The sequence below is a fragment of the Platalea leucorodia genome (assembly GCF_965183815.1).
Source record: "Platalea leucorodia genome assembly, chromosome: 4".
NCBI lineage: Eukaryota > Metazoa > Chordata > Aves > Pelecaniformes > Threskiornithidae > Platalea > Platalea leucorodia.
The window spans coordinates 40,541,566-40,567,379 of NC_138826.1; the positions used below are offsets into that span (position 1 = coordinate 40,541,566).

At 39.5% G+C, this 25,814-nt stretch overlaps 1 protein-coding gene across 4 annotated transcripts in view; it reads left to right on the forward strand.

Annotated features, from left to right (window-relative positions):
* PCDH15 (protocadherin related 15) overlaps nt 1–25,814 on the forward strand; it is a gene marked incomplete at both ends in the record, with an annotated part of 380,170 nt that overhangs the window by 308,919 nt on the left and 45,437 nt on the right. For all 4 annotated transcript variants that reach the window (XM_082311053.1, XM_082311051.1, XM_082311054.1 and 1 more), the window contains 2 exons: nt 5,331–5,458; nt 21,539–21,754. In XM_082311053.1, coding sequence (XP_082167179.1) covers nt 5,331–5,458; nt 21,539–21,754 — 344 coding nt within the window. The remainder of the gene's footprint in view (nt 1–5,330; nt 5,459–21,538; nt 21,755–25,814) is intronic.

The window sequence follows — 25,814 nt, forward strand, 5'->3', positions numbered from 1 at the left end:
ATGTTTTATTCATTCAGTTAGAACTATTTTTCACCTTTGGCACAGCCCCAAGCAAGAAGTGGTGCATACCGATTCCTCAGGTGTATGCAGAGGCACTGCCCCAAGGAGGAGTATTTCTGTTGTCAAATTGCTGCTGTAATCCCAGCTGTGAGGCAGGGCTTTGCTGTGGGTGTTAGAGGGTAGAAGAACAGTTCTGTCTCTCCTGTAATGTTTTGGGTTTTCTAATCGCAAAATAAACCTTTGGGAATCAGAAAGCGACAAGGGATGAAACTAGTTTTGCAAGCAAAATTCTGCCACTGCTCCGTACTAATTGGGAATGATAGTTTTACTAAATTAAATATGAAAATGAATTCTGTATCCCTGTATTATTGACTTTTCAAGTAGCCTTACATTTTTAGTTTGAAACATGTTCGTGCTGATGGTATTTTATAAGTTGGCTGCCATGCCAGTCCCTGAATCTGGGAGACGTGGCAGATGGACAAAATATGCTGCACAGCCTAAAGAGCTGCGAATCTGTCTCCTCTGCCGCACAGCTCTGGGGTAGTTTCCCTGAAAGGCACTGGGACAAACTTCCAATTTCTCTGGGCAACAAAGCAATGTATTTTAGAGAGACTGCTTAAAACGTGAGCTCCCTTTCAATTAATTATTTGGTAGAAAAAGATGTTTTCTATTTATTTAAATCAGACCTTGGATCAGTGCTGTTCCAAATACGTAGCTGTTTACGTCTCGTCGAAGCTTCTTTTTGCACTGTTCTTGATCAGCTACAGCATATGATAAGCTTCTTCAGGCTTTATGGGCACATGCTGATTTAGATCAAAATGCCACTGAAAAATACTCGGTGCTGATTCCTATTTGGTTCTGCCAAATTTAGTAAGGCGAGATTGAGTGCAGCTGCAGTTCAGTTTCGTTTACCTGCCAAAGCACAAAGTCTGCTCGACAGACTTGTAAGATAGTAGTAAAGCAAAGTGCTATTGAACCCTGACGAATTACAATTCTCATTCCCAGTTTGATTAAAATGAACTTTTAAAAGGCAAGAATCTGCTGTTACCTACTGCAGAACAAACAGCCGCTGCTTAAGCTAGACGCAGGTTTTTTATGTTAAAATTCTCGATGCATGAAGAGCAGCTGTATCAATGGCTGGTCTGGCATATTATAGAAGACGAGTGCAGTATCATTGGTGAAAGCATAATGTAAAACAAATCTGGTAGCACTCAAAGCATAGTTGACACTGTCCCAGCGTTCAAAAAGCACTGCTTTAGTTCAACTTAATTTCTGCAATCTGGCAAGAAACTACAGGCTCACATGAATCAGGCACATTATTAGCACTACTTAGATAAGCAGTGAGTTTTCAACAAGCACGTTTGGGAAAAACTTCTGGAAATGCTAGTACACACTAGTTCTGACCAGCTCCCTGGAGTTTTTGTTTTTGTTTTCTGTGTTAGTCATTTATGATCTACTAGTTTTTGCGTTTCAGAGGATCCTCAGGTTTCCTTTAGAGCAGCTTTCAGGATATTTTCACTCTCCTTAAACAAACCACAGAAGCTGAAAGATCCAAATGCCTTGTCTTCTAGTCTATGGAGCGATCAGTTAGCTGGAGCAGTGCATGCAATATGTTTGGTTCTTATAAGCTGGAGATAACTTACAAGCAGCTGCAGCTCTGTGTGCTCTGTGCACTGCAGCTCATCTCAGGGGGGTCTGGAAGAGAGGAGGCAAATGGGACACAGGAGACCTTGCAGGAGATCGTGGTGCAGGAAGTTCCTTTGCGGTGCAAATTGTCTGGGAGGCTGACCTGACCTTCGTGACTGAACTGATTGGTGTGAAAAATCCAGACAATGAATGTGTCTTAGCAATAAAAACATGCAGTAAAACTAAAGACACTGTTTGCTTATCACATCCTATCTGCATACTTTGTGTGCAGAGAAGCACTTCCCTTACAGCTGAAGGAACGCAGTTGGACCATTCAGTCAATTTTCTTCTCTGCTCTTTTTGGCCACCTTGGCAGTCCTGTGCTGCTTTGTCCAGGGAAAGATCCTTTCTTCTTTCACCTGGCCAGCGATTTAGGTAGCTCAGTCAGAGTAATAAGAATTATGCTTTGATTGCATGAGGTCTCACGAGAAGTACCATGGAGGCGTAAATTCTGGTTTCAACTCCTGGAATCCATGAAAAAGAAAGTAACTGGAGCTGGATTCCAGATGTAGAATACCAAAGAAGCAAGGGTTTACATACACGGGGATACAAAATTTCCCTTCTGGACGGTGAGTGTAAATATTGGTGTCCTTTGGTGTTCACTGTCCTGCCTGCCAAAGGGTATCAGTAACTAACAGTGCACATTATATAGTGAACGCTGTTTCCTCCCTTTGGGTACCAGAAAAGAGGGCTAGAGCCACATTCAAACAATATTTAGAATGAGCATTAACAATTTGGAATATGAAGGAAAAAGGAGTCTGATGCCAGAGTCTGAACCAGACGCTGTAAGAACGTGCTCAGGCTGGGCAGCCTTTTCAGTCGGGCAGGGCACGGGAGGCGCAGGGGTGGTGGGCGTAGGAGCACCGTGCCCTGTGTCTCTGGGCACCGGAGCCCCACGTGCAGGGTGTATCTGACTGAAGCAAGCCGAGCGGCTGGAGACATCCCCATGGTGAAGGGTCTGGCATGACCTTCGCACGCATGACACGGTTTCTGATGAGAGATTTTAATGTGTGCTTCTTCTAGGCTTATCCGTTGTGGGAACAAGGCAGGCTCTGTAACTGGCTGGGAGTCGTTCACTACGGCCAGCTGTAGGTTGGAATCGGATAAAAAGCACACGGTAGTGAGGAGTTCACAGATGCCACGTTCCCCTCTGTCTGCCAGAACGAATGAACTATAAGCTGTGTATGAAAATCAGGCAGTAAGATAAGATGAAGGTATATGTTTAATTTAATGTTAACGATGCTAATGTTAGTCTGTATACATGCAGGATATTTAATTTGCTTTGTGCTTAATGTAATAACTTTCATTTCTCATTTTCAAAGCATTCAACCATCACTAAACAAATCAGCATTTTGGCAGCTCAGAGAACTACCAGCAAATTAAACAAATGTTTTTGAGCAAATTGCAAAGCAAACTTCGCACAAGGCTAAGCCACCTCACCAAAACGGGCTTGAAACGATGAAGATAGTAAGCACTATGCCAAAGATGTTTAATTTGCATTAGAGAGAGCTAGTGCAGGTTAGCAAATGCCTAGTCCTACCAGCACCAAACGTGATACTATGAGGATCTTCCCTACAGCAGTAAACTGGTGCCAGCCACTGATAGAACTGTTTGCTCAGCAGGGCAAGGTCACTTACACACATTGCCTGTAATCCTGCTTCAATTGCCTTCTTCCCTGAAGGGTGTAGCTGCAGTGAAAAAGCTTGCCTGGGAATCTCATCTTTCTCAACAGGGCTGCAGTTTCTGACTGTAACTTAGCATTGCAGCCAGAAACATTGAGGATCCGGTTTAACAAGAGCGAGATTTGACTATTCATAGGACCTCACAATACCTCTTTGACAGAAATTTTTCTTCACTGTAATAAATAATGTAGTCAAGGTAAGAAGCGTTCTTTTAAAATGAACATAAGCAAACTAGAGATGATTACAAATAGGCCATTATGTCCACATTACACACGTTCAGATGTTGGATTATGGCTTTTTTTTTTCACATCCGTAAAAAAAGAGCTTGTTATGAAGTCATTTTCCCCATGAAATAACAGCACCTACAAATTGTTTAACATATCTGCACAGATCAGTGTGGGAGGTGAATAATTGATTATTCCTCTGAGGAAATGTAATTTCCTTTTTTTCTTTCCTTTCTCTTTTTTTCTTCTCTCCATACTAATGCATTGGATGGCATTTTAGATGTTTTTCTCAGATTTCAGTTAAGTTTATGAAGCCCTCATTTGTTTCCCATCAGTTGGACCATCAGATAGACAGAATATCTTTGGTGACTTTGGCAGTCTAGGAAATAGTCTGGGTTTTAATTTTTTTGTCCCCTAAAGATACCACTACTAAGCTCTTTCTAAATGAGACTGCGTTTTGAAGCTAACTCAGATCAGCATGGCACCTGTGCAACATTTAAATTACCCTGGCAGTGAAACAAGCTGGGAAAACCAACTCTGAAACGAGGCAATTTATCACTTGAAAATGTGGTTTTAATGAACTGGATATCATCATTTCCAGCAATCTTTCTGGATTATACAATTCTGAAAGAGAGAAACAGATGTTGGTATAGATTACTGCGCAGTTGAATCTTTTTCGCATTAGGTCCATAATTTTTTCTAGGTGTTTTTTCCTTGCAGAAGGAGAGGGATGTTTATTATTGTTCAATGGGGTGGATCAGTAACTTTAATAAAACACAAATTAACAGCTGTATTTTGTTTGAAGGTGTGTTGAACCTCTGGGGGGGAAGTTCTTGAGTTCCCGTGGGCCAGGCCAGGTTCATGCTGAAAGACAAGCTTAGGCATGCATTCAGTTAACACAGTAAATTCATTAGGTGTTGAGGCTGCTTAGCACACGCGTGGTCAAACCTCTCCGGTGTTTGTGCTTTATGGCTCAAGCAGGCATAGAAAACGCTGCATTGACCTGCAATGTAAAGCATCATGTCGTTCACCTGGAGGATGTTTCTGCCAACGCTATTGCATGAACATTTGTGAGTTTACAGACACCACGGCAGAATCGCGCATTAGGTATTTGCATGGGAGTTAGTAATAATTAAAATACATAAAGCAAGCTGTCCACGTGAAGTGGGCAAAGCAAGCTGCTATTTGCAACATAACTACTAGTATACATCACTTGTTCCTTACCTCTTTGTAACACTTGTGAGAATGTAATGTGAGCAAAATCCGTGTTACTAAAGTACAATATTCTTACTTGTGCTTTTCTATTTATTTGAAAAATTAGTTACAGGTCTTTTCTTATATTTTCCCCAAATAGCTTGCTTTCTAAAGAAAGCCATGGCAGCTTTTTGCTTACAGGCAAATTCAGATAGCCCTAATAGCAAAGTGCAGGCGTACAGATAATGGGATTCATTTTCTATAAAGGTAAAAATGTCAGCTCAAGATTCATTCAGAAAACATGGCAAATGCAGAAACAATAAAGGTAGAGTACAAAAAAAAAACAAACATGAAATCTCTTTACTTCCTTCAAGTTCATACTTTTCATACCAAATGTGCTATTATTTCTAATGTATTTATTTTTACAGTGCTATCCACGCACTCATTTTACATGACCTGTTTGGGCTGTAAATGTTTCAACTCCAGTAGGTGCTAAAGATTTATTGCCAAATGTTCTATGTATACTTTTCATTCCTCCTTTTAGGTAATACAGCCAAGGTATTTATTGAAGTGAAGGATGAAAATGACCATGTGCCTGTCTTCACCAAAAAAATGTACATTGGAGGAGTGTCTGAAGATGCCAAAATGTTCTCTTCTGTGCTTAAAGTTAAGGTAAGACTGAAATTTATTTTAAATAACATTCACTTGCGGTGGAAAAATATTTACTCACTGGTTTGATTTTTCACAGGAGGTTACGAAATGTGTTTCTCCTAAAACTGCTTGAGCTCCTCAGACACTGGCAGTAATTTGCATTTTATTTCTTTTTATAATCAAGTATAGTGAACACAGAATGGGTAATTCTTCTTATAAAATCAGTGTTTGAGCATGAATATGAGTGTCACGGTTTCCACTTGTGTGTGTATGATTGGCATGCATCGGCCCAGTATTCCAGCAGTAACTGACACAAGGTTGATTTTGAGCTTAGAAGAGTTTTGCAGGTTTTATTTCTATTGAATTTATTTGCTCATTTTTCATTTGAAGAATCGTAGCTATCATTTTAGATACGTTAATATTTAGAGGATTCTTTTGTGCTCAACACTAGTTTTTACCTTCAATTCTTCTGACTGCTTCTTTGGCAGGAGCATGTTTATGCTTTAAAAAGGAAAGAACAGTTTCTGTTTCGTGTCAGCAAAGCAATTTCAGGTCTGTGCACTGTGATGCAATTTGTGAGTAAAATTGACTATCCATAGGGTTTGTGGGTTTTGGGTTTTTTTTAAAAGAGAGAGAAAATTCAAGGAAATATAATATATAGAATGTAATTAGCTTCAGACAGAAAAATAGCTTAGAATAAAAGCTATTTGTTTTATATAATATGCTTTGTGATGCAGTCTTTTGTGCTAGAGACAGCTGGAGTTGCCAGGACTTTCCAAGTCCACTTGTTTCCTCTGCCTTTATTTTGTTACCTCAGCAGGCCTCCTGCATCTTTTTTCACCTTAAGCATTAGTGGAATAGCTTTGAAGTTGCTGATTCTAGCTTATGCATGAAAGGGCACAGAAATATGACCTGCTAAGAGTTTTACTTTGGCCTCATGATGTGTTTAGAGCACCAGGAATGAAATAGAGAATATCAGAGCTTATTAAAGTTGTCCATTGCTTTTTTACTTCGTGGCAGTCCTTCCCAAAGTAAGTCCAGGAATGGCAGAAAAGGGGGAAGTTGTTAAGCATTGACTGTTGGATAGAAGCCTCTGTAGATGAAATTTGTTTACTTTGTGTACTAGTTCAGAGTATTTGTTTTTTCTTATTTTTTTTCTACAGTGCTTATCATAGGCAATTTTTTGTCCCCAGAGTATCCATCTTGGTCTTTTCTAGAAACTCATACAGCAGTCCAAGTACATACGGCTGAGAATTTACTGAACATAACTTGGAAAGGGAACATTACAGTGTATAAATCTGCCCTACGCCAATTCTTCCCAGCTTCCTCTGCAGGCAGATTGTGTTTGAGGCCATAGCAGGTAGAGCCAGACCTACTGAATGGGGCTGGTCGGGAATTTCACCGTACACGCTGCCCTGGGATGCTGCTAAGGCTGAGCTTGTGCTTGCCAGTCTCCCAACTGCAAAACTGTGAAGGAGCCTTAATACCGCTTTGCCCCAAGTGTGTTCCTGGCATAGCAAGAGATGCTGTTCAGCAGGCAGCATGCAAAGTTGCCTGATGGAAAGACCTGTGCCCAACCTGCAGGGTAATTTGGGCAACCAGATCAGGTAAGATCAGTCAGCAGATCAAAGTCAGTGCAACTTCTCTCATAGTATTCTTAGGAGAACACTGAGTGGTTGTAAGAAGTAGCAATCCTGAATGACACGGAAGGTGTAGGGAGGAATTACAGTGAGAGGAGATTAAAGCTGTTCATTGGTAACTGGAAAGAGCGATTAGCCCAGAATGCTTGTTGAAAAGGCATGTTTATTTACCACTACTTCATCAACTGTGAAGACTCAGTTCAGACTTTGTAAATGAAGCCAAAGAAGTCATCTAGCATGTGCAATGCCTGTGTTTACTTTAAAGATTTACTTGCATGTGAATAAAGGAATTACAAAGTGAACAAAAAAGTAGCATCGTGTGTTGGAAATAATGCATTCAGAAGATGAATTGCAAAATTTCCTCTTATAAATTTCTTTTTCTCCATCTTCTGTAGTGAAGTTTTAAGGTATACCAGATTCCTGCTCCTTACAAAATAGGTAGTGACATATAACCAGATGTCTGCTTGATTCAATGAAAAGGAAATTCTAGATGCACAAATGAAAGAAATTGCAGTAGTGTTGCTGGTAGGGTAATCTGAGACCATAATTGAGCAGAGTTTTGAAGGCAGGGGTAATGTTTTTGTTAATGTCTGGTTTTCCAGACATTTTGCCAGTTATTGTTTCTTAGAACTGTATAGCTGCTGAAGCCCTGGCATACTCAAAAATAGGAAGCAGAAAATCGTGTCAAATCCATGAACTTTAGAAGTGCTGAAGATACAGAACGGCACAAAGATACTGGAGTAGATAAAGAATAGTGAATAGCAGAGTTACTTAGATAAAGTGTTATGTGTGTGAAAGTAAACGAAACATAAGACACAAACGTAAAATTACATTTTGAGTTGATCATACAGAATTTGAACAGGCTGTGAAATCCTACCTGGTTTTCAAAGAGGCATTCCTTATTTCTTAGGCACAGATATTCGTGTGTGTCAGTCAAGGGGATAAGAAACATGTGAAAAAGAGCAGGCATCCAGGTAAGGGATATTCGGGGATGAAGAAGGGAATCTGCTTTTACTCTTCAGAAACATTTGACTCAAGAAAGGTGATTAGAGGACAGAAAAGGACGACACAAAGGAAGACACGCAAGAAATTACCATTTTATGTCTCTAACCTTCTTCTGGTAAAACATATGACAGAATTCTCCCCGACTTTGCTGACAGGCAAAATAGAACAAGGTGTAAGACAGAAGTTGTTACTAGTGGATGGCCTCAAACATAACTGTGTGCTTAGTTAAAGTAAAATTAGAAACAGTTAAGAAGTGCTTGCTGCAGAAAATCAGGCTGTAATTTATTGTTCTAGCACCAAGCATTTTCAGCAGTCGGTGCTAGTTAGCTTATTTGCTGTCCTTTAGGAAAAAAAAAGTAATTGCTCTGTTAGTTAAATAACGATACCCATTACAATTAGTGTTGAGAAGAACTAATCAAATTAATTCTTGAAGAGTTCGGGCAAGGAGAATTAAATGAGTAGTTTTCCAAGTTGAAATTTTTAAGAACATTAATAAAGTACACGCATAGCTTGCACTGTAGAAATTATTCACATTTTTATTCTAATAAAAGTTATTAGGATTTATATTTTATTATTATTCAAATTTTTATTCTCATAAAAAAACTCCTTAGTAGGAGTTTTAAATGCATTTGCTTTCATCTTCTGTATTCATTAATAGTTGCTAAATTTTTTCATGACATCTGAGTAATTTTGAAAAGAAACTGATATTCTCAGCATATTCTCATTCTTCTGGCACTGACAACAACTTTGATGATCCTTGAACATGATGTTGACTAGCAGAAAAATTTTTACAACTGGAAGATGTAAAACTGCATATCATAGGTGCTTGAAATCATTGTTATTCGGACTCATATTGAACCAACATTTTCTAATTATGAATAGTGTCACTTTATTTGTCACAGCAATGCCATACAGTCACCGTTGTAGAAAAGTATGCAACACTTCCTGCACACTAGGACCCAAACTTGCCTTTTTTTCCCCTGTACTTCAAGGAGATACTGGCAATAAATAGGTACTAAATGTGTAGAAGTTACATTAACTTTTAAATTGGTTTCTTATGTACATTCCATTATCCTGACGGAAGAAGAAAGTGTTTATTTTAAATTAAAGTGTAAGATTGTTGTTACCGAAAAAAGCATGGACTCTGAATTGAGTCAGTGTTTTCCTTGTATTAAACAAAATTAGGCATTCTAGAGGTACAGCAAAGACTCTGTTGATTAACTCCTAGCTTCTTTGTTTTTTCTCTTGATTTTTATCTATATGTGACAGATTTTGCTTGAAAACCTGAAAGTCGAAGACTTCTGTTATTAGTGGATGATTTGGATAGTCAAGTCACTTGTTTGAAAATTCACAGTCCATCTTTTCTTTGTCAGTCATTTTGTGTGTGTGTGTGTGTGTGTATGTTTAATACCAGCTCCTACTCATTACTCTCCAAGGCCCTTATTTTTATATCCCTTCATGTGAATATCCGTGTTCCTAATGACCTATGTCAGCTCCTGCTCCTGTGGACAGGGCTAGTGTAAGTCATACCATTGTTTTGTACCAGGCATTTACTGTGCTGTCAACGTGTAGAGGTGGTTGTCAAGGTTTGGTTCTCTAAGCGAGATGAGATGCTTCAGAAATTGCACAGGGGAGAGAGGATAAACTGAAGTCTGTAAAACAGTAGGGCATATTAGAAGAGAAATGAGGACAACCCAATTCAGTGAAGAGAGAATAAGAAGGAAAAAACCAGCACTTGATCAGAGGTGAGATAGGATCAGTCTTCTGCTTTTATATCATAGAAATGCAACTCCATTAACAGTGATCTATTTCTCGTGACTCTTTCGTCAATTTTGTAACTGTTATGTACCATAAAGATGGGCTAGATCGTGGAAAGGTATATTTAAGTCATGAATGAAGATAATTCACATTATGAGCACCTACATTTACTTTCTCATGTGAAAGTGATAAAATACGTCTAAGTTCTCTTTTTTGAGGTGACCTACTTGCCCCAAGTGTTGGAAGCACTAAAGGCAGGCAACCATTTGGCACTCTATTTGATTGCCTTCATATAGTAGCAAAAAGTTTTGCATAACTCAACTTTTATAGCATAATTTAGTAGTTAACCATATTTTAGCAGACTTTCAGAGAAAATAAATCACATTCATTAATTATATTTTTATATTTTTAAGCACAAACATGTGTTTAATTTGCCTCAACGGTTACAATAAAAATTCCCCAACAAGGGCCTTCTGGCAGGCTGGCAGAGGCTGCTGCTGCTGGAAGCCCTAATTTTGGAAACACCAGCACTGGTTCCGTTAGCAAGAAATGCCTTTTTCTGGAGTGGCAGAAGGAGATGTTGTTGGTTGAAAATAAGGGTCAGATTTATTGCAAGAAGCTGGTCATTGCTAGTTTATTTCTATTGAAAGCAAAGGTGGGGTTTAAGTACATAATAACTTGAGCTGAGATAGCAACTCATCATCTGGGTACCTATATCTACCTCAGGGGGAGACCATGGTAGCATGGCTGCACCGATAGAGAGCTCAGTCTGCCGAAGCTCTGGGACAGCTTTACAAGCGGGCAGGTCTTCATGGGCACTGTGGAGCTGCTTTACCACGGTGCTTTAACCCAGCTCCTGTTGTCTGCCAAGAGGTTGGAGTGGGCCTGTGGAAACAGGTTTGCTTTGTCCAGTAGCTGTTGGTGCAATAATCATGGGAAAAGATCAATGGTTGTGTGGGTTAATTGCAGTAATCGGCATGGCTGGTATTTAGATATTGATATGGCTCCTGCAGTTAGATGTGATTTACAGGGTATGCCTGCTTTTATTTGCCATTGCTGTAATCAAATTAGTTAAGCATAATAATCACAGTGGCAGGCACTTGCCAGCAGTTATCATTTAGTGGCAGTTTAACCTAATATGTTTTTTCCTTTTCATCAAATAGGAAATAAAAAAGATGAGCTGAGAGACGTTAGCTAGGAAATATTAAACTATCAGTGTTTACCAGTGTAGATACTAAGGAGGTTCCAAATTTTTATTACAATCTGGGTTGAAATTCAGTGTCTTTATTTTAGAGAGTATATGGGTTATGTTAAGCAAGAGGTAAACATTATTTTAAGTTTTTAAAAATGTATCTAGTTTTGCAATATTTTGAAAAGAAAAATACTCTGAAATGTCAGAACAGCGTTGGTGTTAATACCGAGAGAGGCTTATGTTGCAGGATAGGATTAACAGCTTGTGTTTATGTCCACATCCTCACCTCCAGGTGATCCCTACCCCACCAAGATCCACACTGGCCTTTTCCAGCAGTTGTCCAGGCCAAGGGATGTGTTACAGTGCCCGCAGCTCTCTTCCCGGCCGTGCGCCTGCGTTTTCCCAGAGGAAGGCAGGGGTGTGTGCAGGGCAGTTGCTGCTCAGGCTTTGCCCTAGGTAATCAGTGTCCTGCTGACACTCCCGTAAGCTGTAGGCAGATCTCCAGTTCTGTCTCAGTTTGGCATTTAATAGGTTATTCTCAACTACCTCTCTTTCTTTGTACAATGTTATTGGCACATAAGAATGACTCATTTTTGATGAGTGTAATTTATATAAAAATAAGATGACAGGCTTTATTGCCCTACGCAAAAGCTACAGCTTTCAAATTAAAAAAAAAACCACACACACAATCAGTTCCTCTTTAACAGTACTTAATGATTTGCTGTAGTCATTAATTTTTAATATAGCAATTTATGTAAATCGTTTTTAGATAAATTCATCACAAATATACTGCTTAACATTTCTGTGTTTAACTTCAATTGCTTAAATCATTTTGTACTCTGTGGCTTGATCAAAATTTAACCCCTCCCATCAAAGCACAGTTCTTCCCCTCTTGAAAAGTATTTTGTAAAGCACCCCAGTCTTGGCACTGGTTATGCTATACAGCCTAGTAAGTCACACTGGGAATAAGAAATAACCTAACTGCCATGGGCCAAACACAAAGAAAATGCGGGGAGAGAAGAAAACCAGTACTCAGTACATAATCTTACACACAAATTGAATTTAGAGACAAATAGGCCAATAAAATACTGGATAAACACTTCTCTCGTCATCAAAGCAGTTACGTATGTGACTAAGCCAAATACTATAGATTGCTTCTCCAAGCTTTATAAGGTGCAGCAATTTTGCTGGCAGCAGCAACCGCTCTCTTAAATATATTCATTTGAATATAAAATCCTCTTAGAATAGGGCAATGTGTTGTCTTGCTCTAGGTTTCTAGAAAGATTACTATAAGTAGATAAAAAGGAAGCTTGAGCTCAGAAGAATGTCACAAATCATTATCAAAAAGTCTCTTTTAATTAGAATTAATTTGGTTAATGATATGCCATATGAATTATTCTATATGAATATGATTGTTTTAAGGCTAGTGTCCTGTGAAAGCTGATAAGTACTAATGTCTCTAAGAAAAAAAAAAAGGAATATATTCATTCAAATGGCACTTTTTAACCGAAGCTTTAGTCCTTGCATCTTAAAGACCATGTTTATATTGCTAATAGCTCAGCAGGAAACGCGGAGCTGTGTTAAATACCATTTCTCTTGAAACGATAGCTGAGGCTGATTATCGCATGTCAAATCTACAGGCAGTTTCACACAGCCGTCTTTTTAAGCCTACTCATTTCCCCCAAAGCCTATCAAAGATACACAACGCACAGATGAGATCTCTTGAGTCCAGGCTGATGATGTGATGCAAGACCAAAGGGTGGTCAGAAGCCGTGGTGGTAGGACAGCCGCAGGACGTCTTGCTTGCTGGTTGTCTGGGTTTCCCTTGCACTCTGCAGCCGTTGCACTGGGCCTGCAGTGGTGGGACAGCTGGAACAGCAGGCTGGATAACCGCTTTAGTTACAGTTCTGGTCGTGCTCAGAAAAAGGTTTCAGGTGTTGGACAGTCCTGATGGGGACTGTGTTATAATAACCTTTTATGTTCTCTCCCCTTTTCTGCAATTCTTTTTTTTTTCCCCCAGAATTTTCAACATATATAAGAGCCCATTTCCACGATTAAAGGCCTTTTCGTGCTTTTTGTTATGATATGTTAATTAAAAAGAGATGTAATACTCATAACTACTAATTTATGAATTTTGTGGTTTGAGATTTGCTTTGCATTTCATTATATTAGAATTAGTTGCTTTGCTTTGCCACTGTTATTTTCGTATAACTCCTGGTTTTCCCCTCAGAATTAGAACCAGACTGCCTTTAGCCACATACACAATATTTTCAATCTGCTCTATAAAAACAAAACCAAAATCAACACAATCTTTAGGGAAGTTACGAGCAGGAATTGACTTTTCCCTATAATGGTGTGTTATTAGCCCTCTCTTTTTAAACATTTTCTTTTACAGTGTTAATCTCTCTAGTTTTGTTTGTTGACATGCATTTAATGGAAATATCAGTGATGCTGATTCTAGTAGAGAGAGATTCTTTCGGAATTACTCCTCAGTTTATGAAGGTATTTTTTGTACTGAAAATGTTTGCAGAAAAGGAAGCTTGCCAAAATAAATGCCAGTGAATCAAAGTCTCTGAAAGTGGCTGACCTTATTTGATAGAAATGGCTCTAATATGAAGCCAGCAGAGAGGTTTGATGATGATAATAGGAGCCAGTGGAGTCTGAAATGCAGTTACAACCTGAAGAAAACTCGATTCTTACAATACGGTTGATCGTATTTTCATTTCAGACCTTTTCTGTATTTTGTGCCCCCTTCTGATAGGCTTCATAATGTAACTTCATCCTTTATTACTGTTCGAATATCTTAATATACAGAGCAGCAAAATAAAACAAAGCTATTTTATGCTACAAGATTTTACCCTAATGACACACAGGGGAACAGGATTTACTCTTTACTTAACCATAATCCTTGAAAGCAATCTATCTTAGCGGTTGCATACTGGTCTAAAGCAATTGATAGAATAAATGTTTAAAATTCCTGGGTATGGTTATGTGTTACACAGAGAGAGAATACTGGGATTACTTTTTTGCCCAGATGCATTTATCCATGTTAAATCTCCAGTTATTTTATATTCATGCTTATAACCTCTAGATTTCTTTTGGTATTTCCTTTTTCCTTGGGGTGATAGGTAAATTTTCACAGTGGCAAGTTCTGTAAAAGTGAGATTCAACCCTTGGCACCTTGAGACAGCTTTCTGCTCTGAAACACAAAGTTTTCCCTTCTGTAATTTTACTTTTGCATATATACAAGAGAAGTTCCTTCTTTGTAAAAATGAACTGCTTTGCCAGTCACAATCTTCTATTAGTTAAAATATGATTTATGAATCGCAGAGAGTAATCTGTAGGGAGAAAACATACTTGGTAGAAGTAAAAATCTACTTTGAAGCCTATCTGCAGTGACAGCAGCACAGCCTCAAACGCGCATCTGCTGTAACATCTGGCCTCTGACAGGGAGCTGCTTGCCCTGCTAAGAATAATATTACAGTAATTCCAAGCACACAGGTAATTTCTTTCAAAGAACATACCTCTAGATAATATGTTGGCTTCCTAAACTTTTTACTGTAAAAGAACAGTACTATTGTTTTCCTTTGGCAGTATTCAGAAAAACTACTACCCTTTGTGATGTTTTTTTTTTTTAAATGTAACATTAGATTATTTCAATTGCTATGTTATTTTCTAACAGTTTTAACACTGTTAGTCCTGCATGTGCCTTCCAGAGTAAAGTACCTCCTGCAGGGGCTGGAAGGGGTGAGTATGCCTGGAGTGTATGCAATGCTGGATCATTCCCATCCCATGGAGGATCAACCGCGTGATCTGCACTGCCTCGCAGCACGTACGCATAAACCTAGTATATCGAGCACTAACTGCTATTGGCATAGCAGGAAAATGCTATAAAAACCAATGTTTCTAATTTTTTTTCAAAATACAAGTCTGGGAATACCTCTTATTCAACATTTTTTCCCATGAGACAGCCTGTCAAAATTGATCCATGTTTCCACACTTTGGGTTTTTGACACCATTGGAGGAAAAAGTGAGCAATTCTCGTTCACTTGTTTTCCTTACTACCTGTATTTCTCAGAAGTTTCCGTGGAGCTGGGCTTTACTCGGAGTGGGCTGGGCAGTGATCAGCAATATACTTAGCAGAGTCCATTCTTTTCCTCTTTATTCTAGTACCTTTGTAAGTATGCCTAACAAATGATGCATTTAAAGTGTAAATTAATTTATCTTTGGCTCCATGCAGCCCTCATGAAAGGTGATTATTTGACGTTTCTCACATCTGCACGTTTCTGCAGGGAATATCGCAGCGTGAGGCGCAACCACGTGGCCGCACAATCACAGTGTTATGGTAGGGCACTCATCCCCTCACCCGGTGAGACTTGTAGAAGCAATGCCATGTGGCAATAACATTCTGATACTGTCACCAAAATTGCCAGTGGGATGACATATTTGGTGGCTTGTTTGGGATGAGCATTAAAATCTTCATTAACCACAGGTCCTGAAGCTATTGCATAATCGTCAGATGATTACAATTTTTATCATTCTCAGCGTGAGCTAAATTCAAACTAGCTGCTTTGAGTTAAATGCAATTGTTAATTTTAAATGTTTTCCAGTCTCCCTAGCAGGGTCACCCTTAATCATGAGCCTGAGGATGCTAACAGGGCATGTAAAATGAATGGGACTGGGCTGTTTTGGTTTGGTTTTTCTTCTTTCTAGCTTAGTGCCACTAAGCAGATGGCAGGTTCAACTGTTGCCAATCAGTTGCTGGCACATAAAACAGCTTTTAGAACAAGACCATTTTTGCCGGTAGGAATTTACAGATTGTTGAATATTTTCAGTTCTGAAGCTACATCTGCCATTGTACTGTTTTAGATGCGGTTTTACTTTGTGATTTACAGACACTTAAGCCAGTAAGTTTGTTGTAGCTATTGCAGTTTTCCTCTTTTTTTTCTGTATTTCTTCACTGCTGTGCTCTTCTATACTGTTACCTGTGTCTAGCACTTTTGAACTCACGATCACCAGCTTGTTTTTGCCAGACTTCCTCAGAGTTCTGTAGCTTTGCATCTCCTGGTACCTGCTCCTCAAACTTACCGTCCTTTAGAGACTTCTTTCCACCAAATTCTTAGCTGTGAGATACTTGGATGGCCTTAGGGGACAGCTGCTGTGTGAAGTGCTCACATGCAACCCAAGTCTTGTGTTAATTAGTTACACCAGAAAAAACATAGGACAAACTGTAACTGGTTACAGAGGCACCACTAGAGGGATCTCTGTTGCTCCTAGTTTTCAGCTCATATATTTTCATCTCTTGTCTTCTAGACATGCCTCTTGACTCAGCTCTAGTGAGTCCTATATATTTCCATACTTGAGCTAATGCTTTTTTCCCCTCTCAGTCCTCCTAAAGCTGAAAACCAACCAAAACAAAGTACCCGTCTGCTTCCTCTCTGTTTTAAGGCAACTGATGTGTTAAAAGCACTTTTTGTTGGCAGCAAAGCAGCTGTACCCTTCATCCCATTGCCGCTGCAGTGCTGGCCTGAATTAGACATCGCTTATCTGAGAATGAACCCGGTGCCGACAGTGTCCGTCTCTTTGCTGCCTCTGCGGTGCCAAGAATGTTAACGTTTCTGATGACTTGCTGCGAGTTGTGCTGGCAGTCCGTGTGTGGGAGATGTAGTCACCGAGAACGCTTGGCTTTTTGGTCTTTTTGCTCCGAGAGAGAGCTGCCAATAAAGTTACAAAAAAGAAAACTGTTAATGACTTTGTAGTAAGTACCCTCAATGTTAGAGCCTAGAGCAGCATATTTCAGCTGATACCTGGACGGTGTAATGTGCTTTTGTGGTGGGGTTAGGGAGTACCCCAGCAGTTGCACCTCTTCCACCGTGGGAGAGGACGGGTAAGGGCTGGAGGCAGTGCACGGTGATGCCAACAACACTCCGTTCCTGAGCTTGCGCTCAGTTAGAGGAGGGTTGAATTTGGCCTGATAATTCCTAAAATCATACATATTTATCAGTACTCAATCATAGCAGAATTTAGGAGACATCTGTATTTCTTGCACATAACAAAAGGAAGATATACTGCTGTAATATTAAGATTAAGTATAGCTCTTTCTCTTCTTTGACAGTCATAACGCAACTCTTGAGATGTCGTATATCTCTTCCTAATGAAGTGTCAAAAATATTTACCTTCAGGACAAATTACAAGAATAGCAAACATCCTTACTCTGTATTAAAGAAGTTGCTACATTAATGTCAGCAGCTCACAAGCTCTCTCTGGTGGTCCTGCAAAGCTGAGCGTTGCACTGAGCGTCGTTACGTTTGATCAAAGTATGAATAGTGGTGAAAAGGGGGGAAATGGAAACAATGAAGTTAAAATATTTGAAATTGGAATCTGATGATTCTTCTGAGTTCCTCAGGCTGTTTTGCACCTGGCTTTGCTCATCTGCGTGTAGATGGTTTCTGGGATGGAAATAGCCTGAACTGTAATGATTTTGAGGCCATCAGTTTCTCTGGAGTGCCACTGAATTCTCAGAACTTCTGAAAATTAGCTCCTAGCCTGTCTACCAGCTTTGGGCGTCTGAACTGCAGGATTTTAGAGGCTGAATGCTTATAATTTCAAAATGCCTCTTTCACTGAGGTTTCATGCATTAAACTCAGCTGCAAGACTTATCATACCGTTACTTCTAAGCAACTACACTAGTGTGATGTTTGTTCAGAAAGGCTGACTTTATTTAATGTCTGTGCCTGCAATATTAATACCCTAATTTGGATCCAAATTTTGTTGTCTGTAGTTGCACACATATACAAGCGTGAAATACTGAAGGTGAAATTGATTTCTTTTGTTATTGAAACAAACTACTATTTAAAGTCGTATCTTTCTATTGAGATAGAATTTGCTAATATGAAAAAAGATAGGCTTATGGCCCAGCTGAACCAATCTAATAAATCCATTTTAAGAAAGAAATTGGCTTTTTATTGAAAGGGCGTAGTGCTCATCTTGCAGGGCACCTCCAGAGAGCCTTTGACAGTTAGCCAGGCAGTCGCTGTAAATCCTGTCTCGCTACGCCGAAGACCCCACAGGAGCCAGATCAGATAGTGCTCTACTACCTGTGCCTGCATGCCTCATGTGCCAAAACACATGCTGTGCGGGATTACAGGAATTACTTTTTTTTTCCACCCCAGCTCCATTACCAACATGCAAAGTTGAGTAAGGATAAGCCAGTGGGTTTTGCCAGACTGATGTTTTCTGTGTTGTTCATGGCTTTAATCTGAGCTATGTTGTACAACTTGTACTTGCCTGGTCTTAGATGCACACACCCAGTGATTTGTTAGGTATGAGGCAAAGAAGTGATTATTTTTAATAGCCACTCTGCATCACCATGAAATAATTTTCAAAGAGGTTTCCTTCTTGTCTCTCGAGCAGCCCATAGGTGGTCTTCTGGAGGGGTTGTACCAAATGTTATCCCCTGCCACTACAGGCAGAGGCTTCCTGATCTCTTTTTTGAGTACATGGAGGATGTAAAGCTCTCCTAGAACACACAGCCAAAATTGATCCAAAAAGCACCAACAGAAGCTCTGTTGAATGCCTCTGTAACCTATAGTTTGCATATTTTCAAGGATGTTTTATTTCTGTTATCGTGCTGGTTTTAAATGTTTCTTTAGTAAGAGTAATGTTAGTAGTAAGAGTAATGTTAGTAGTAAGAGTAATGTTAGTAGTAATAGTACTCGCATGGAATCTTTTAGTTGTAATTTTAAGATTTCCTTTGTATTTGGTTAAGGACAGGTATTTGAAGTGAAATATTTGATTTTCAGATGTGTACAGGGCGCCCATGCCCAGGTGGGCACTGAGGGGTCTCTGTGAAGAGAGGCCGATGCTGCCCTGGGCCGGGTACTAATGGTTCCAACAGCCCCATGGCCAGGCACAGCTGAGGTGGTGTTTTAATTCTTGTCTTTGTTTCTTATTGTCCAAATCTAGTTATATGGCAGTAAAGTAAATTAGTTTTCCTCAAGTTGAGTCTGTTTTGCCATGACAGTGATTGATAAGTAAGCTCGCTGTCCTTATCTCAACCCGTGAGCTTTTTCTATCTTATTTTCACCTCCATCCTGTTGAGGAGGGGGTGAGAGAGCGGCTGGGTGGGCCTCGGGCAGCTGGCCAAGGTCAACCCACCACAACATGCTAATTTGAGAATACATCAGATGAAACCATGGTGGGAGTGAGAGTCCAATAAGGTCACTGAAGTTGGTACAGTTGCAGGAGGAATGAAGGTATCCTGTTGTGCAATTCTTAAAATTGCATTTATGCACTTCTTAAAAGGGCTGACTTGAGCTCAGAGCTGAGCACAGACATTTAGGTCTCAAATAGTGATGACTGTTAGCACTTGTGTATCGACCTGATTTTTAGGTACAGCCACTTCCTTGCGCCATATAGCATCCCTTCACATTTATTTGTTCCTTCAGCAATTTACTTGTCAAAAGGAAAGCCAAAAATGAGCCTAGTCCTGAAAATCCACCTGTCAAACTCCTGTCTGCTGGCTCTGTGATGTTTTGGGGTTGTTTGCTGGGGACAGCCCATGCCGGTTGGATAGCAGGAGTGCTCCGGAAAAGCTCAACGATATCTTTACCTTTTGACTGACAGAAAGGGGTAAATTTCAGAAAGCTTTTAACCTTCCCCATCTTTCCTAAAAATGCTAATAAAGGGGTTTGAGATCACCCAAAGTCATAGTAATCTTGATTTTAAAAGCCTTAAAAAAAGCTATAGAACTAGAGAACAAAAGCACTTTAACACATTTCATATTTGTGCTTTTCGTAGCCAAGCTAGATAAAGCTTTGTCAATTCAGAGAAAACCAAAACATTTACAAAGGATGCAAGGACCATTTTAAACAGTTCTGTCTCTGTGATGAGTGGCAGCCAGTGTCATCAAGGGAGCTCATCTTCTGGGCAGCTCTGCAGCACATCGGTGTGCTATGTGAAACACGTTTGCTACCTCTAGCTAAACCAGCCCAGATATTATTGCTCGAGTGCTGTATAGTTATATCTATTCCATCTGGTCTGATAGCAGTCAGAGTAGCATGGAAAGCACATACAGTTTTGAGTACCGGGATCATTTGTCTGGCATGGGTATCTCTTGATGGTGCACAATGCAATCACTATGTTGCATAGACTTGCTTCTTGTATCTCCTCACTGATATTGCCTGAAAATTATCAGAAAATAAAGACAAAATAGGAGTTAGTAAAAGTTTGCACCTTCTAGATCTTGTTCACTGATGGTGAGGAAGCAATTAATGATGATTAACGGCCATCTGTTGAAGGCTTAATGACCTTGCACAGATAATGCTTTTTTTAGACAGCAGTGGTGTGTCATGGTAAACAGCTCTTCACACTGCCATAAACCCTGACTAGATTGTGATTATTGTTTTTGTTTTTAAGTCATGGTGAGGTATGGATTTTACACAAAGACCAGCACCTTTTTGAAGTTAAGGGTGTTTTTTCTTCAACATTAGCTGAAGCCACAAGCTTAAAAAGTCGTGCCAATGTTTTGATAAAAGCCTGCTAATAGATGCTGAAGTGTCCCAGATGCTGAGGCAGTGCCCAAGTCTAATGAGTGGGCAAATGTACAGGCAGTAATTAGCTACCATCTCACTGACCCCTTCCTAGATGGAGCACCTGAAAACGTTATAAGGGTCCTCAAAAACACTCCCATCTGGCTATGGGTACTGCCTTTTGAACAGGAGCATGATTTGTGCAAAGGAGTAGGTCTGGAGAGGCCGGAACGGGGCTAGGCAGGGTTGTCAGGCACAAGGCAGGTGAAATGACATAGTTCCTGGGGCTGCCAGGACTGCATCCTAATTCTGCAGCACCTCAGCAATGGGAGAAGGCCAGGGCAGCTTTGTGTCCTGCATTGGGTCTGTACATCAGGTCCATTGTGCAGCACTGCAGGAATGCCGCTCAATCCTTTTTTGTTTTTGTTTTTTTTTTAAATAAAAAAGGATAAAATTACTCCAAAAATACATGTGCTCAATCAATGAGGGTGCAGAATGTCTCTAAGAAGAGGGAGGACATTCTTGTTGTGCAAGTTTGTGAATGCATTGCTGAGTTTTTTTTTCTTTGATATTCAATATTTGTCAACAAGAATTTGGCAGTAGAGGTGTCTCAGAATTATACTATTCTTACCTGTTTAGTATGTTGCAGACTTGAAAAGCCCATTTATATTTTTCTTCTTTTTTTCTTTTTTTCTTTTTTTTTGTTTGGTTTTGTTGTTTGTTTTGGGGGTTTTTTTGAGCAGTTTAGTGCCAGCACAGGAGAAAGAAATTACTGGAAAAGCAAAACTGTATGCAGCAAAGTTAAATGAACCATTTAAAGTAATAGCGATATCTGCTCTCCAGGATCTAATGTTTTAAACGTCAGTGGCAGAAATTTGCTGGACCAATATGCAACTTTATTTAAAGGACAAGGTTAATGATTCTTTGCATGCATATTTACTTTATTTGCCTCTGCTTGTTTTCTTTTTCCTATTAGGCTGATGATAAAGACACTGGGAATTTCAGTGCCATGCAATACAGACTCATCATTCCTCCAATCAAGGATGGTAAAGAAGGTTTTGTGATTGAAGCTTACACAGGGCTAATAAAAACTGCTATGCTGTTCAAAAATATGAGAAGATCCTATTTCAAGTTTCAGGTCATTGCAACTGACAATTATGGAAAAGGACTGAGCAGCAAAGCAGAAGTACTTGTAAGTATGAGCCAGGCATTATCTTTATGGAATAATTCCTGAGGAAATTCAAACACTACATAAAGTTTAATTCCAGGCAGACCTATAGGAAGGCCATAAACTGTGTGTGCTTAATCTTTTTAAGTCACTGAATTAAAGCTTTTTTTTTTAAAAAAAAAAACAAACAAACAAACAAACAAACAAACAAAAGCTTTTATGACCATCTGAAACATGTGAAACATGAAACATGTTTCATGGCAGAGATACTGATCTCAGTTACCACGCTAGACATGATGTTCAATATTTTATTTATTCAATGAGCCACTGTTAATGGTTCAATTTAGATTCTAATTGTTTGCATTAAACATGGACCTAAGTTATGTTCTGTACCCAGATGGCAGGAATAAAAGTACTGGGTTTGTCCATTACAAGTATAAAGCAAGTCACATCTGCGTGGTCAGGCACAAGCACTTACAGATCGTCTCCACCTGTTCTCTGAGCCAGCAAGGTGCAGCCAGCTCCCGTATCAAAGCTGTGAAGCGGAGTTAGCATGGCATTAAACCCCAGTTAATAAGCCAAGCTGAAAGCTTCCTAACTTGGGCTGTACTCTGTGTTAACATGAGTACATAGGTTCTGGGTCAGAGTTAGATCTGGTGTATCTGGCTTGCAGTGCAGGCAACTATCTGAGCAAAAAGTCTCTGAAAGCTAGAAGTCAGCTGACTTACTGGGGAAAGCCAAGGTTGCCATGTTTTTGTTGCTCATGTCTGGAAGGGAAGCGCAAGGAATAATTTTGGGCTGAGACTGTACTTTAGTTTTCAGGGAAGCCACATTTCAAAAACGGCACCAGCTTTAGGCCTTGAGCTCATGTTTTTGTGCTGAGTAAAGGACATTGACTTAGTCCAGTCACAGAAACCATCAAAGCTAAATTTCTTTAAAGCCTATATAACTTGATGGATTGGATTAATATTAGCATAATGTCATAGGGATGAAGTGCATTATCTAGTTCATGGGAACACTGTCAAATGATACAGATGATAGCCATAATACTTGGTATATTGAGTTATGCAGGAATTCAGCAAATAAACATAATGTCTGATGTCCTCATGCTTGACCTCCCAAAATGATAGGGCATTCTCATGCAATTTATGCAGTAATGGTATATTAAAATATAGCCAGAGGGTATCGACATTAAAATTAGAAAGTGAAGTATGTCTCATTAATTTATAGAGGTATCTTTAGGTTGTCTGAGTGAGTGATGAGCACTCTGGTACAGTGTTTTTGAGCAAGGTATGAAAGCTTAGAGTAGCTGTTGATACCATTATAGACTGACACCATCCCACCATGAAAGTTTGGGTTTGCACTGGGCATGATCCATACGTGAAGATCCTTTCTAACTAGACTAAGCTGTTCCTGGGCTTCATGATTTGAACAGAATTTGTCCTGCTGTCACTGTGGTGTCAGGTGCTCAGACTGGGAGATGTTAATTCCTTTCAATACAAGTTCAAGGAGTGCACATAGATAAGGGAAATTGATTTAATTACTCACGTACAAAAGAATAAGATGTGGGGAAAGAAGATGAGATTGCATTGGGAGGAGGCCTAGAGAGAAGAGGTGGGGCAACACCAGAGGGACAGTACAGTGAAGAACCTGAGCAGAGCAAGGTATCCTCCAGAACTGGGGCCAGGACGCTTCCTCAGAGCCCTGGCACGGCTCTGTGAGCCGCGTAAACTGCCAAACCCACTGGTAAAATGTCTTCATGCTGTAGGGGACGGTCCGTGTGAAGGATCCCAGTCTGCTCCTGCTGGCTGGGACTGGCAGGATGGCTCAAGTTAGATATCTGTGGATCTACAGTTTGGTTCCATGTGATTCTCCTTTTTAGCCTCTGTGAGACAAAAAAAAGAAATAAGAAATTACATTTTAAAATAAGTTCACTGCAAGTAAGCACTTAGAGGTACTAAGTAAGTGTGGATAGTGAATATTCGCGATTATATCATCTTTAATAAAATGTTTGTTGGGGTTTGGGGGGTCCCAAGGCCCCTTCCTCATTCAGCTCTCAGCATAAGCTACTCCCAGGAATCCATTGGTGCCATATAATGATCAAGACTGGTTGTGGGCTCTGCCTTGCTTGGTTTAAAAATTGGAAAATGCTTAGTGAATGAAAACTGGGATCAAAGGGATTATCATTAACGGGCTAGTGGTTATCAACAATTATATGCTTTCCCTGCCTCTGCTGCAAACTTCCAGTTTGTTGTGCTACTTACTTAATTTAACATGGAACTTTCCTAGTTCTGAGCAATGTATTCTTCAGATACTTAGGGACATGAGACATCTGAACATGCTGACTTCCAGCCCTGTAATTTAGGCTGGTGCCTGCTGTTTAGCGTCACAGGGCCTAGCTGTATTTTTGCTCAGTAGACTGGAAGGAGCAGAAGCTTTCTAAGGAACGGTGGGTCGGATGATGCTTTGGTAACTGTGCCCCAAAAATCTTCCAGAGAGTGGTGACAGTGGTGCCTCAGGAAGAGCCTTTGTTTCCCCACACCTTCCACCTCTGCTCCCAGCATGTTTCCATCTCTCCTCAAGTGGAAGGGAACAGTTTCTCCCCACAGCTTTTCTTACAATGTAGTTAAATTGGACTTAGTTCCTCAACTTAATGCTATTTTTAATAATTGAAAAATTAAAGCCTTTACAAATGTGGGTAGTAAGCAAGTTAATGTTACTGTGGAAACCTTAACTTTTTCTTGATTTTTGTTCAACACCCTTGTTTTATCATAGCTTGTCATGAATGTGTGTTTGTTCATATTTTTGTATATGAACAAGCAGTCATAATTGTGATTCCTTGACTATCAGAAGAACTATTGCCTTTTTTTAAGTGTTGCATTTATGCAGTACTCAGTACCTAGGTGCACAGTCATTGCCTGAATTGGCTAATGTAGTTAATTCTATTAAACTGTGTATTGCTTTAGAGTTCCTTTCAATGATCTTAGTCTAAAATTTATTTTGAGTTCATTATAATTCTGTTTTTCTTGCACAGAAGTCTGTACATGCTGATCAGTGCATCTGATGACATTTCAAGAACATTTAAATATTTCAAGTTGCATTAAGCTTCAAAGCTGGTGTATCAGTGTTTGATGTGAAAGTATATTATGGCATGTCTGCTGAAGTGTTACAGGGCTCAGACTTCTCTTTTGAAAAACAGGGGTTGTTTTGTCTTTTAGAATTGAATCGGCTAACTCTGATTTTTAAATTTATCGGGTTTAACATTGTTCTACTTTTCCAAATTAACCTCCAGAATCCTCATAGGGAGGTGGTTTGGAGTATAATGTTTGCTGTCGTGCATATATGGACATGAGCCAAGTTTTAAGAAATGTTTTATTTTCTCCACCAGTATGGGAAGTAACTGTTCCTTTCACAACCTAAGGGGAGGTTGGCTGTGCTAGTGAAGAGACAGCTATTATAAAATGCAAAAATATTTAAAAGAGAGGAAAAAGCATGCAGTCATTTTACTGGAAGGCAGCCTTTTCTTGCGATAAAAATAGCTTGAGGAGACTAGATCAGGAGATGTGAAGCAGAGTTTGCCAAATCTGCTGAATTTCATGCATATGTGTAGTCCCTTCTGCACCCTGACTGTCCAACCTGCCATTGAGAAACAGAAGAGTTACATTGCTTTTGTAGTAGAAAATGCTAATACGAGAGATTTGTTCTGAGGTCAATCGGTTCTTTCGTGGAATCGTGGAATTTTTTTTTTTTTAAACAAAGCACATGAGTATTGAGTGTATTAAAGAGGCATTTTTCCTGTTCTTTTAAATAAAAGTGCAATTGTAAAATGCACGTGGTTATGCACAGTTTTATGCCATATAGAGGGAGAAGCAAAAAAAAAAAAATTGGAGATTAAAATAACTTACACTGATGACTTCAAAATAGATGAACAATTTCCTTTGTGATTTTTCTAACATATTATCATCGATTTAGTTGAATTAATCTGGTATTTGCATTTACATTAGTGCAATCTGCATATTTCCAAGGTTGGATTTTCCTGTCAAGTCATCAAAAATACCAAAATGCTCATAAGTGATTTTGAATA